Genomic DNA, 13,974 nt, shown 5'->3' on the forward strand with positions numbered 1-13,974 from the left:
TCTCTTCCAGTTTAAACGTTCTTATACTGTGCTTGCCATTAAAAGAGAACAAGGAGATTGCCTGCACTATCAACCCATGCAAACGCAAACAACTTATTTTTGGTAAGGGGAATACAAAAATCGCTGATGTTTACAGCCTGGGGCGTTTTAAAGCAGGGGTCTTCAAACTTGGCCCTTTTATGACTTGTGGACTTCAACTCCCAGAATTCCTCAGCCAGCAAAGCTGGCTGAGGAATTCTGGGAGTTGAAGTCCACAAGTCATAAAAGGGCCAAGTTTGAAGACCCCTGTTTTAAAGCGTCTTTTGTATTTTTTTCTAACTTCACGCTCGGTCCTCTTGAAACAGCTGCAGCGAAGCCCCATAACCAACACTCTCCGTCTTTCGTAGTTCTATTCGGGTTGTGAGGCGTGAATAGTCTTTTCTCCGCCCCTCCGTTTCTTTCTACCAATAGACGCTTCAGAAATATCGTGCGTCATCTCTTGCTGCCTTGAGGTCGGCGGAGACACGTGCCTGCCCGAATTGGGATCGTTCAAAGCCGGGAAGCCGTGAGAAAAGTTTATTAAGTATACGTGAAGTTGGGAAGTATATACCCGGCGTCTGTGGAGCCTCCGGAGGCAGATTTTGTGAGGTGCGGGCAGGGAGTGGATGTTTTCCTTTGCCTAGAAGAGGCGACTGTGCGCATAAAAAGGCATTCTAGTTGGTATGTTCCGGTGAAATGTATTAAAATGAGAATAACGTGAGATGCTTTTTTTTTTTAAAAAAAAGGCCTGTTTGTGGGGTCCTTGGTGCTCTCGGAGCTTGGCTGTTTTCTTCCTGACGTTTCACTACCCAGCTAGGTCCCTAATTAATTACCTAATTAATAACCAAACTCCGAGAGCACCAAGGACCCCAGTAGTTCTACTCTAAGTTACAAATAGTCTCTTCTCTTAGTAAAAGCTTGTTTGACAGCATGCAAAGCAGAGCTGACTTACTGAGGCAAGCCGATGGAGCATCAGTGACAGGGTCGGTCAGATAATGCATATCATAGTTGCCTATTCCTATGGTAATTTATTTTCTAATAAATGTATAATTATTCCCAAGTAAATACACATACAGTCAAGTCGCTTCCTGAGAACAAGAATAACACTTTCTCTTTATGTATGGAGTCATGATAACAGTGCTGTTTAAATACATTTAATGTATGGAAAGTGCAGACACTCAGAATATTTGAACTAGTGTAACTATTAGATAAATGTAAACCGCACAGCATGGAGTTACAGATAGAAGTATTTCATAAAATCCTAAGAGTTGGAAGGAGCCATTTGAGTCATTGTAACAAATGACGTACTCAGTGAAGAATCCAGACTGAAGCTGTTTGACCTCTGCTTGGGTCCTCATTGGTTGTGCTCGTTAGTTCCACTGTCCACCGTCATTTTTACTGTTCCAACAATGTACCTATATGAAGTAATATATGGCCTTCTGGGGGAAAAAGGCAACTTTTTACAGGCCATTTCAATATTTTGATCATCTAATATTTCTCCACTGCAGCACTGTAGAGAATGGTACTGCTTCTAATCATCATGCACTGTTGGGCAGAACTTGTGCTCCAATATATTTTTTACTTCTCTATACTATAGAAGCTGTGTTAGGTGATATGGCAACCTTTTGGAGAGTCTACCAGAAATTGATGGTCCAGCACCCCTGGAAGGTGCAAATCATCACAGCTGGTAAGAGGAGCTAAGGCACATTAGCTCTGGAAAAGAAATAGGGCGCTTCCCTACTTCTCTGGCTGTTTGCTGTCTTGCTTTGTTCCTCTGGTTGTTCACTACTGCAGGTTGATCACAGCCACTTCCTTTTGTGGCAGTTCTCATAGCAAGAATCTAACATACATAAATGTTCCTCCAGTGTATCAACTGAAAGGTTCGTATACTTCTGTCTTCTAGAGAGTGGCAGCAGCACAAACAATATTTTTGTTAGTTTTTACATTTGTATTCAGTTTTGGAATGTCTTTCTTACTAAATGAGTTACAGAAGACACACAATGTCTATGGAGATTTTCAGTCATCCAGGTCATGGTTGTTCCAAAAGTGCTTTTGTTCAAAAGGCAACCAAATTTTGTTTTTCCTTGAAGAGGTTTCAGTTCTCATCCAAGAAGCTTCTTCAGTGAAACCTCTTCAAGGAAAAAACAAAGTCCAGTTACCTTTAGAAAAAAAGCCTTTGGGATAAGAAAAGCAGGTAATCACATCATATATTTAATCATTATGTCAGTAACTGGAGATCACAATGCCATCATAACAGGCAAATACAATCCTTAAAATAGTAAGCCAATAAATTGAACAATTTTCAAAATTCATCTAATGATGTCCTTTGCAAAATATAGAAGCGGCTGCCAAATTGTGGAGAGCCAGTAAAAAGACACTGCTGTTGCAAAAACCTAAATGTTTTTTCCTCAGCCTTTTCGAAGGATGGGATCTCACTTCACTGCTTCTCCAGAGCTTAAAGATTGGCAATGCTTGAAACTTGAAAATTAGGATCTTGAAATTGAGGAGGGTTTTCTGATTATTACCTTGATTTCCTGCCATTCCTCTGAGGAGTCAAGACAATATGTGTTGGTTTATCCTACAATCTTGCAAACTAAGTTAACCCAAGAGGAATTAATTATGGCTTCTGCAAAATTTATGTTAAGATTTTGCAAGTTGTGTTTAAGAATATACTTAATGTGGTCATTTAAATCCTAGCAGCCTTTTGTAAATATTATGGAAGGCTTGGTTAGTTTTAATACTCTTTCATTCTTTCGCATGCTGTGCTTTGTAGGCTCATCATTCTTTATTAGTTTATGGCTGAGTATATTGTATGAAAACACAAGATGAAAATTACTGAATCCTTAGGATTTGTCTCCTGAAAGAGTTTCGGATGCCTTTTGTTGGGGCCACATTTCTATAGTACATTGCATAAACGGCTTTGACCTATGTCAAGGCTGCTGTTCTTCATATTCCCCTTGCAAAAGCCCTCTCTGCTCCTGGCAGAAAACTGAGATTGAAAGAAATATCCCCAGTATGGATAATTTTTTAGAGACTTTCCTAATTCAGCATCGAAAGACCAAGCTCAAGGTTCACGTTCAGGACTGAGAAGACCACTGATTTGAAAGAGTCATAGAGGCCACCTACAGAATCGAACAGCCCTTCCTCAACAGGTGATGCAATACCACCTATCTTCTGTTTACAATGCAGTCCTTTCAGCAGTCCCAAGAAAGTTCCACACCTGTTTACACTGATTCAGGAAACCCTGAACCCCCAAGAGGCCTCATTGACTCGCAAAGTGCTAATAACTGGATGACTGCAAAAAATGTAAATCCATTCCATTCCCCACCAGTTAGAATAAAGAAGCTTCTTGGATGAGAAGTGAAATGTTTTCAAAGGAAAAAAAAAGCTTTTGAAGAAAAGCACCTTTGGGACAGATACAGAGTTTGTTACACAGTAGGGTCAGTCCTCAACATTAGTTTATTGCACTTGTTTCCTCAGTGGCTACGTACGTGCAAACCTGGTTAGTGACTTAATCCATTTTATGAGCTGTATGATTCGCTAAACTATAACCAGTGAACTGATTTCCCACAGTATGCTAAGCAAAAACAAGTCACCAAGGTTAATATTAACTAAAAAATTAGCATTTTATAAAGCAATGTGCTTGGTTTTTTCCTGATCTGATTAGCTCTGAATTTGCACATTTAATTTACTACATTTAATTTCATTAAATTAGGTCTTTTCCTGATCTGATTAGCTTTGAATTTGCACATTTAATTTACTACATTTAATTTCATTAAATGTGAACATATACAGCCATTGTGTATTTCCTTTTCCTAAACAAGTTCTGGAACCATTGTGCTAATGCTTGTGTACTTGTTCCTGCATCTTTCCCCTCCCTAATTTTTCTTGCTGACAACTCCTTCCCGGGGCCATCCATTAGGTGTAATGGAATCTGCCTGTTTGTCGTAGGGGTGACTAGCAAGCAGAGTTGGCAGCTCCCCAAAGTTTCATGTAGGTGAAGTCATCGCCCAGAGAGTCATCAATCTCTGTGATGTAGCTGGCATTGAGAGAGACTCATCCCATTACACTTAGCACGTTTGCCAACTGCATCATTCAGGTGCTACCCCCCACCTTATATAGATGAATGGATGGATGGATCAGGGAAAGTGTATTTGCTTCCTGTGTATTTATCAATGAGTTGGAAGCTAAACCAGTGCTATGATGTTTCTGATACTTCAACCAAAGGAAATTTGCGCATCTGAACAAGAGAATCTCAAATACTAAGAATTAGTCCTTCATGTGGGCAATATTTGAAAGACATTGTTAGTTTCCTATCAACAATCAAATTCCACAGTATCTGTCTTGTCTTCCATTTCTTTCACCCAACAGTATATGGTTTCTTCCTCAACTTAACTCCACTTCCTTGTATGTTTCTACTGTGTCGAAGGAAACTTGCCCTGATTGTCTCTAATGGTTTCATAGTACTCAGTTATAGTTACGCCTGGTGTCGCTTCCCTGTGTGGTATAAATTGCACATGGTGTTACTTCCTCTGGACAAGGCTTTCTGAAGTATTACCCAACAATTTTTCTCTGGGTTTGTTTTTCTGCAATGTGATGGCTCTCATTTAATGGAGCTGATCAGTAACTGAAACAGATACATTCATCTGGAAAGCCAATAAATCACTTTGTATTTTTGGCAGATTCCTGAGAGTCTGGAAACTCATAGAAGAAACTGAGACAGCTTCTGTACAAGTGGTACTTACTCTAGCTGGATCTCCTCTTCTGCCCTTGACTCTTAGCACTGGCTGCACCTTTTCATTCAGTTCCAAGGGCAGGAGAGACTGACAGCTCTTCCAAGCATTGTGGCTTATTTCTCTGCCAGCTGGCTAGGTCTCACCCAAGGAGGGAGGCTTGACGTCAAGAGTTGTTGGCAGAGATTTTTGGAAGTCAGTGGACCAAATGCTCTGCCCCCTCCCCCAAACTAGATTTCAGTAAAAAAAAAAGACGTGATTTGGACCTGTGTTGCCTGTTGTCTCAACTTTTGCAATGAGTAGCTTCCCATATTTAGTCCTGGTGTTAGCAAGAGCTTTTTAATTTCTCTTAGGTAAAGCAAAATGAGAGTTGCTTTAATCAGATAGTCTTGCACAATTTTTGTTGTAGGATCTTGAACACCCACCCCCTTCCCCCTCTATCCATCTACAACTGTACAAACTGAGTGTCTTTTTTGAGAGCAAGGAGGGAATGCTTGAGCTACTCATTCCCTTTTTCTTATTTAGGCATAAGAATTTAGCAATGTGTAGAAGACTGCCGTGTCTGGGACTTGGAAACACAAAGAGTAAAATATAGTTAGGAACTCGCAAAAATGCGATTAGGAATCTTCTCTTAGGATTCAGGTTGGAAAGTTGAAAGGTACTGGCAAATTCTGGTTTGCCCAAACCAAGAAGCAACTAATTGAATTAAAGTACATGAAATGAGAAGGCAGCAGAGATAATTATAGGTAAAGGAAACGGCTGAACCAATTTGGTGCAGTGACCCAATTTGGTATACTGAAGGCACCAGGCTGAAAACCAGGAGACTATGAGTCCTAGTCCTGCCTTACGTACAGGGCCAGTTGGGTGACTCTGGGCCAGTCACTTCTTCCCAACCCTAGGAAGGAGGCAATGGTAAAGCACATCCAAAATCTTGCCAAGAAAACTGCAGGAACTTGGCCAGGTAGTTGCAAGGAATCAATACTGATTCAAAAACATACACATGCATATGCACACGCACACACACACACACACACACAACACACAAAAATGAAATCAGATATTACTTTAAGCTTTAAACTTCTCTGGCATTCAGAATATTGATTGGATCAATACTGAATTGATGTTGTATTATAGGGACCCTCATGGGTGCTGGAGATGTGATTTCACAGCAGGTGATTGAAAGAAGAGGGCTGTCTGGGCACAGTGGCTGGCGGACCCTAAAAATGATGAGCATTGGATTTTGCTTTGTGGTAAGTGAAAATTATGAGTACTGAGAGGGAAGGGAACTCATCTCAGAGCTCAGTTGGACACATCAGCTCCAGCTGTCTTGATATAAGGGCAATGACCAGACCTATTCCTTGAGCCAATAAAGTTGATTCTTCTGAGACATATGGAAAACAGGAGTAGGATACTGAAGCTCAGCATGAGAGCAGGAGCTGTTTAAATATCATCTCTGATGGCTGTCCACCAAACTTTTGCAGGGCCCAGTCATTGGAAGATGGTACCAAGTCCTGGATCGTCTAGTGCTTGGCAAAACCAGAGTGGCTGCACTCCAGAAGATGCTGCTGGATCAGGTTAGGGAAACCCTCATGAATTCAAGTGGTGGGAAGGGAGCACATAAGCATCCTTCTCAAAAAATGGCTGCCTAACTGCTTGTTAATTCTTTTGCTGTAGAGTTTGAGAATTAAAAGAGCAAACCATGACTGAATTACAATCTCGACATTTTTGCAACCTACCTTTTGCAGAATTTCCCTTCTTGCTTGATACATACACGCATAGCTCCATCTCCTACATTAGAGTGTTGTTTACTAAATGCTGCATGTCAAGTATTTAGCTGCAGGTTCTCAACCATCATCACCATTCTGGGTCTGGTTTGGTTTTGTTGTATTTGATGGGGAAGAGCAAGATTTATTGGAGCCCCATAATATCTATATCTTCCACCTTGAGAGATCTTTTCTCTACTCCTTTCCTGTTTCATAGACCAAGAATACTTCATCTTATTTCTCTAAATCTCTCTTGTATTCCTATCTATATTTTACACAGGTTGGATTTGCACCCTGCTTCCTGGCCTGTTTTCTGACTGTGGCGGGAACACTCAATGGCCTATCTTTGAAAGACAACTGGAGCAAGCTCAAGGAGGCAAGTTACAAATTAAGCATCAAGTTAGATGTGTGTGTACAGAGATTTCAAAAAAGCAGAAGAAGCATTGCTTACTGGGTTTAAAACCTCTACCATTTCTTCAGCCAATTTGCCTTAAAGAATCAGTGCAAAAACATGTAGGTTTATCCATCAGACTGTTTCACTGCCAATAAACAGCATTACACAAAGTGCAGGAAAAGAGTAAGGTAGTGTGCAAAATAAACTAAAAGAGTGGAGTTAAGAGGACGGAAAAGAAAATATTATGTAATTAAATCTAACCTTGATACAAACATTCCTTATGCATTTATCTGTATCTATACATTCCAACCAAGGGGTTATCACACATCTTTATCTTATGCTAAATGTATTTAGTGAATAGTTTTGTATATTTATTCATACATATTAAAGTTATTTGCCTCCCATCTCACAGTTCAAGGCATACATACATACTTTGGTGCAACCTGACTCCAGGCCATCTCTGGCAGAGTCACAATATAAAACACAACAAATGCTAACACAACAAAATAAATTGCAATACAATATGGCGAAGGAATAAACATAACATATCCAGACAACTTATTTATGTTTATGCATGGTTTATTCACATCATATACCAGTCTTATGTATTTAGCAAACAGCCATCTTATGTTTTTGTGCAAAACATTCTACAAGCCTATTTAGTTTCTCTAAATCAGCAAATCTTTGTCACATTCATACATCTTTTAGTGACTTTCTGAAGAGCAAAAATCTGATTTTCATAATGTCCCTGTTGCAGAGCTACTTTGCAGTTCCCCAACATTGTCTCACTGTCACTTTTCATACTCTTTTGATTAGGCTTCTGCCAAACAGCTTCCCAAGAACATGTAACAAACTAATCCTTCTGTAGTTCTGTATTCACTCTGGCTGAGTGAATTGATTGCCCATCCATGCAAATGATCAGTCATGGTCAGAGTTAGTAAAGAAAGCTGCTGCTCTTAAATTTGCTACAGGAGTAGGTAAGCTATTCTTGTTCTGGAATGTAGAAGAGGTTCTCTAGGACAGTGCTTTTTCAAACTTGGCAACTTTAAGATGTGTGAATTTCAACTCCCAGAATTTCCCAGCTAGAAGTTGTCAAGTTTTTTTTTAAAAAAAAACGGCTCTAGGCCAATCAACTTTTCAAAGACGGCCCTACCCAACTTACTGCAAAGTAGTCACAAAGAGAAATATAGCAAGGAGAGGAAAACTGGGTCATCAGATAGGCTGTTTTTCTCTCTCATAGTACTTTATCATCCTGTGACATGGAATTGCTTTCTCTTTTATGACTTTCCAAATTGTTAGTAGACTATAGTGACATATTCATGTCCTGATCTTTATCCTCTCATTCTAAATGGTTTATTTCATTAGTGTGTAGAAGCAGAAAGTTAGACAAATATTTTGGTTTTAATCAATGCCATTCTTACATTGAAAAGCTTTCTGGATAACTTAAGAAAATACTGTTGCCAGTAATCACTACACACTAACAGCTACAAAAAAAATCAGTTATGTACACATTCTGTGTGTCCGATGGAAAGAAATTCAAAAAAGACAGAGAGATGCACAGCTTCTGTAGCACCTGTATTCCCACAAGGTTGCCTCAGAGACAGGATTCTGTCATTTGAACTATGCCAACTTCAATCACACACTTGAATGTTTTTATGTCTGTTTTTGTTCCTTGGTTAGTGGTCTGTCATATTCTGCCGTGAGATGCCTGCCTGTCCCTCTCAGGGCAACTGAGTCACACAGTGCAGGTTTGGTTAACGGGCCACACATCTCCAGCATGTTATGAAAACAGTCGGATGCCTTAGCAAGATGCTTTATGTTTGCTCTTCCTTGTTCAGCAAAGAATTCTCATGTCTTGTGTTTGCATGTACTCTAACACTTTGTTTGCTAAGCAGTGATGAGTCATGTATTGCCAAAAAGTTTGATGGAACCCATTCTTGGAGAGAAAGGAAAGAGCTGATTGAGAAAGACCACCTATAGCTTAGAAACATTGAATCAAGGCAGGATCTAAAAGAAGTAATTACCCCAGATACATCTCTCATTTCTACTTTCCTGAATTCATTCCCAATCACATAGGAATCTATCTGAGATGTTTTGGATGATGGTGGAAAAGTGATAGCTAGAAACCCCAGCTGTTGTGGTTTGTGTACATGTGTTGGGGTTTTGTTGTTGTGAGCACATTTGCTTGGATTAGTGATTATTTCTTCAGGACATTTACAGTCCATTTCATTTTCTAAAATAAAAATAGTTTTATAAATAACCTGAGAATGAAAAAGTCCAGAAAAAGAACAATGTATTTAAGACACCAAACATCCCATGAAGGGGCATTACTTGTTCTAGCCCAAAGTCTGCAGTAGAATCAAGTTATAAAGGCTTATTTAAGTAAGGTTAGGTAGAAAGCATGTAAATGTTTTTTCCAGAGAACAGGAACCATGACAAGAGAAGGCACATTCCTGGGGCCCATCAGATGCTACAGTTTTATTGATGGGACCCAAAGCATGCCTTGTCAGTATGTTGTATGAGTAAGGCCAGTTATTCCTTAAATCACAGGTAAAACAAACCCCAGTTTAACACAGTATGTGAAGGTAATGCAGTGTGTGAACCCAGGCAGTGAGAAACGAGACTCTTTGGGGTGACAGATTTAGACTTGAGTGTAGGAAGAACTATCATCTGATCTTAGAGCCTCAGAAAACTCCTCCCTGGGATTTCCCCCCCCTCTTTTAATACTATTAGTATAAGTCCCTCAAAGTTGGACACATACAGCAACCCTACCTACCTGTCTTTCCTCTTGCAGGACTACCCTGATGCCCTGATCACCAACTACTATGTGAGTGGCCTTAAGATACCATTCCTGGGACTTGGCAGCCTTCCTCTGGATAGCCTTGCAGAGGGATTGTCTAATTGGTGGAAGAAGAGACTTCCTCCATATTTACCAGAGACCCTGTAGAATTGCTTGGCCATTCAGTTGATCCATCCCTGTTACGGCTGCTTCTCCTTCCCTGTTGGGTGGGTGGGATGAAGCAGATGTGGTGGTTGCTCTTCATCAAACTCTTCCAATGGTGCTGTCTCTGTCTTTCAGATTTGGCCAGCAGTGCAGGTTGCCAACTTCTACTTCATCCCCTTGAACTACAGGTATAAACTGCCTTTCTTGCCTAAATTCCTTTACTTCTGACGCTGCCTACATGCACATGCACCAACACTCAAATCCATAATTGGCTATGTTGTTGACTTTTTCTTCTTTTTCTATCTACAGACTTCCTGTGGTCCAGTGTGTTGCCATTATCTGGAACAGTTATCTTTCCTGGAAAGCCAATAAACTATAACCTGGCATGGGAAGACATGAGAACTATGCTTAATCCTGTTAGAACACCTGCAGATTCTCTTTACTCACTGTTCTTCATGCATTGCAGACAGATGAGCAACCCAGAATGCATACCATATACCAACCACCAGCCCAATCAACCACCATATGCAACTGCAGAAAGATGTATTCGTGAAAAAGCCCCAAGTGTTCCCTGAAAAGGAGAATTGGACAAAATAAACCTCTGCTCTGCATACTTTATTAGCAGTTAAAGAATCAGACCAGCTATCACAGCTAGCCGAAGAAACTGAAGATATACTGTGTTTTGGAACACAGGAAATGCTGCAATCGTCTAGGTACTTGACTGTAGAGTGTTTGGTAGGGCCTTGTAGGAAAACTACTAATTTCTCTGAGCTATGTTTACTATTCTCTAGGAATGTAAAAAGCTCTTTTACATCTGCAGGCCAGGATACACTTGGCTCTAGTGCAGGGGTGTCAAACTCGCAACGTCACGTTTCGCTATTATGCATCCAGCCTGTGGGCTGGCAGTTTGACACACCCCTGCTCTAATGTTGGAGATCCACCCGATCCGAATCTGACCGATTGCAGTTAAGAACCTTTATAAGGTCTTATCTTGCGGTGATGAGGACGGCGAAGGCTAATTACTTCGCTGCCCTTATCGCGTCCGCAGATAATCGCCCGGCCGCCCTGTTTAGGGTGACTCGCTCCCTTCTTAACCAGGAGGTGAGGGAGGATCCCATACAGGGGCGGGCCGAGGAGTTTAGTCATCATCTGACGGACAAAATCGCTCAGATCCGGGCCGGTTTGGACTCTGACTGGGCAGAGTCTGACGTGGAGGAATTGGACGGTCTTGAGCATGTTATCTGGACTGAGTTCGATCCTGTTTCCCCTGATGATGTGGACAGGATGAGGAGGAGGCTGAGCTCCACCACCTGATTGTTGGACCCGTGCCCCTCCTGGCTGGTTTATGCGGCTCGGGAGGAGACACGAGGCTGGTTCCATGCAGTAATAACTGCTTCCTTGAAGGAGGGTGTCTTCCCCGCCTCCCTGAAGAGACCCCTCCTCAAGAAGCCTGCCCTGGACCCAGCTGTTTTAAATAACTATCGTCCGGTCTCCAACCTCCGCTTTCTGGTGAAGGTTGTTGAGAGTGTGGTGGCCCATCAGCTTCCTCTGTTCCTGGATGAAACTGATTATCTGGACCCGTACCAATCGGGTTTCAGGCCTGGGCACAGCACAGAGACGGCATTGGTCGCACTGGTGAATGATCTCTGGCGGGCTCGGGACGGGTTGTTCCGCTGTCCTAGTCCTATTAGATCTCTCAGCGGCTTTCGATACCATCGACCATGGTATCCTACTGCGGCGTCTCAGGGGGTTGGGAGTGGGAGGCACTGTTTTGCGGTGGTTCTCCTATCTCCTGGGCCGCTCGCAGTTGGTGTTGACGTGAGGGCAGAGGTCCGCCCCGAGGCCTCTTGTTTGTGGAGTTCCTCGGGTCGGTTCTCTCGCCCCTCCTGTTCAACATCTATATGAAGCCGCTGGGCAAGATCATTCGTGGTTTTGGGGTCGGGTATCATCAGTACGCTGATGATACCCAACGTTTTTTCTCCACCCCAAACCAACCCAGCGATGCCCTTGCCGTGATGTCCCATTGCCTGGAAGCGGTCCGGGTCTGGATGGGGAGAAACAGGCTTCGTCTCAATCCTGCCAAGACTGAGTGGCTGTGCATACTGGCATCTCGGGTCAACCAGACTATTCCATCTCTAACGATGGGGGGGTGAGGTGTTACCCCCCGTTGATAGGGCTCGCAACTTGGGCGTCCTGGATTCGCAGCTCACTTTGAAGACCATATAGGAGCCGTGACCAGGGGGGCTTTTGCCCAGGTTCGCCTGGTGCGCCAGTTGCGACCCTACCTGGACCGAGATGCCCTACGCACAGTCACTCATGCACTCGTGACCTCCCGTTTAGACTACTGCAACGCTCTCCACATGGGGCTGCCCTTGAGGACCACCCGGAGGCTTCAGCTGGTGCAGAATGCAGCCGCGCAAGTCGTGATGGGGGTTTCCCGATACTCCCATGTAACACCTCTACTCCGCGAGCTGCATTGGCTTCCGGTTGCCCTTCGGGTGAGATTCAAGGTGCTGGTGATGACCTATAAAGCCCTAAATGGCGAGGGTCCGGGATATTTGAGGGAACACCTGCTGCCAGCATCAAGCTCCCTTCGTCCAGTGCGCTCCCACAGGGAGGGTCTTCTCAGGGTGCCGCCGGTTATTGCCGGCGGGTAACACCCAGGGGTAGGGCCTTCTCAGTGGGTGCGCCTGCCCTGTGGAACCAGCTGCCTGCGGAGCTTAGGACTGCCCCCAACCTCCGTTCATTCCGCCGGGACCTGAAGACCTGGCTCTTCGAGCTCTCTGGCCCAGGCTGAGAATTTTTTAATTTTAATTTTAACTGGGTTTTTGATTTTTCTCAGGGTTTTATTTAATCTTTTTTAATTTGTTTTAACGTTTGTATTGACTTTCTTTTAAATGCCCTGTAAACCGCCCTGAGTCCTTCGGGGAAGGGCGGTATATAAATCTAAATAAATAAAATAAATAATGGATACATAGCATAAATAAGCTTGATTAATGTTCTCTTTTCACATTTAACTACTGCCTTATACAGTAACCATTCGCAGTTATAACAATGATGAAAAAGTAACTTTGCAACCAGTCCTTGCATGTATCAACTTTGCAGGTCTATAAAGCAAAGGAAAGCTGAAGTAAGATCATAACTACAGTTGCGGTTTCACTACCAACTGTTTTGTTTAATGATCAAGTTGCCAGTCCCAAGTGTGGGACCAAATGAGAACTACCTGTATTTAGCTTTTTGGTATCTTACTGTGTCATCTAACCCAATCTTCAGTTGGTTTATGGTTTAATGGATTATTTTAACTCAGTGAGAATTCACTAACCAGACCAAGCATCCTGTGTAACTGAGCCATGGATTAAGACATTTGCTCCATTTTGCCTGTTAACTGTAAATAATTACTGTTTTTTTTAGTGTATTAAGGCTACTTTTCTGCCCTTGCTTTGGCATATCAAAAACTAGATTTGAGGCCACCTGAATGCAAAGCATGGGATCGTTTGCTGAAGTCACCATAGAAATATTGGGATACTGCGGGTCCAATTGATAGCTAAGTTAATTTTTGGAACGAATTTGGAAAATTGATCAAGGAGAAATATATTAGTGGCAATTTGCATAATAACTAGAGGGTATCTCCATATATTGAACCAGTCTCTCAGGAAGCTTCCGTTGTTTATTTATTTATTTATTTATTTCTAGTAGATGTGTATGGCATCTACAGAGATCATGCAATCACCGATGTACAAATTTAGTTTAAAGCATCAGCAATATATTGGACCCCAGATCCATATTTTGCAACTAAACATAGAAGGCTTAAGTAGAAGTAAATGTGAATATTTAAGCAGATTGGCCATAGATAATAGGATAGATGTTATAACACTACAAGAGACTCATTTGGCTGACAAGGAACAGATTAAAGCTTGAGGGAAGATCCAGGGTCCACAACTGTAGCCAACAAAACATCCATTGTTGATGAGTATCATATAAGAATGATTGACTTTTAGGTTCTGGTTGATTCTAAGGAATTAAAATGACTACTATGAAAATAGGATGCTTAGTCCAACAATAGGAATCAGTTCTTACAAAGTAGGCGAACATATAGAGTACATATATGGTACAGTGGTTAAA

The 13,974-nt window shown here is 42.0% G+C and overlaps 1 protein-coding gene across 1 annotated transcript; it reads left to right on the plus strand.

Moving 5' to 3' along the window:
• Positions 1–534: 534 nt before the first annotated feature.
• MPV17 (mitochondrial inner membrane protein MPV17) lies at positions 535–13,063 on the plus strand. Its single transcript, XM_081314465.1, has 8 exons — positions 535–699; positions 1,616–1,705; positions 5,886–6,001; positions 6,233–6,325; positions 6,795–6,890; positions 9,703–9,735; positions 9,988–10,040; positions 10,162–13,063. The coding sequence occupies exons 2-8, from the start codon at positions 1,633–1,635 to the stop codon at positions 10,229–10,231; spliced, it is 534 nt and encodes a 177-aa protein (XP_081170591.1). The 5' UTR covers positions 535–699; positions 1,616–1,632; the 3' UTR covers positions 10,232–13,063.
• The last annotated feature ends 911 nt before the right edge of the window (positions 13,064–13,974 follow it).

This window comes from Vipera berus (assembly GCF_964194415.1).
Source record: "Vipera berus genome assembly, chromosome: 1".
Lineage (NCBI taxonomy): Eukaryota > Metazoa > Chordata > Lepidosauria > Squamata > Viperidae > Vipera > Vipera berus.

Bases quoted from the DNA above. Each gene is read 5' to 3' on its own strand.
- MPV17 (XM_081314465.1), top strand. From the start codon at position 1,633: ATGGCAACCTTTTGGAGAGTCTACCAGAAATTGATGGTCCAGCACCCC. The intron at 1,706-5,885 runs GTAAGAGGAGCT...GTTGTATTATAG, and splicing joins GGTGCAAATCATCACAGCTG to GGACCCTCATGGGTGCTGGA. The intron at 9,736-9,987 runs GTGAGTGGCCTT...TCTGTCTTTCAG, and splicing joins CCCTGATCACCAACTACTAT to ATTTGGCCAGCAGTGCAGGT.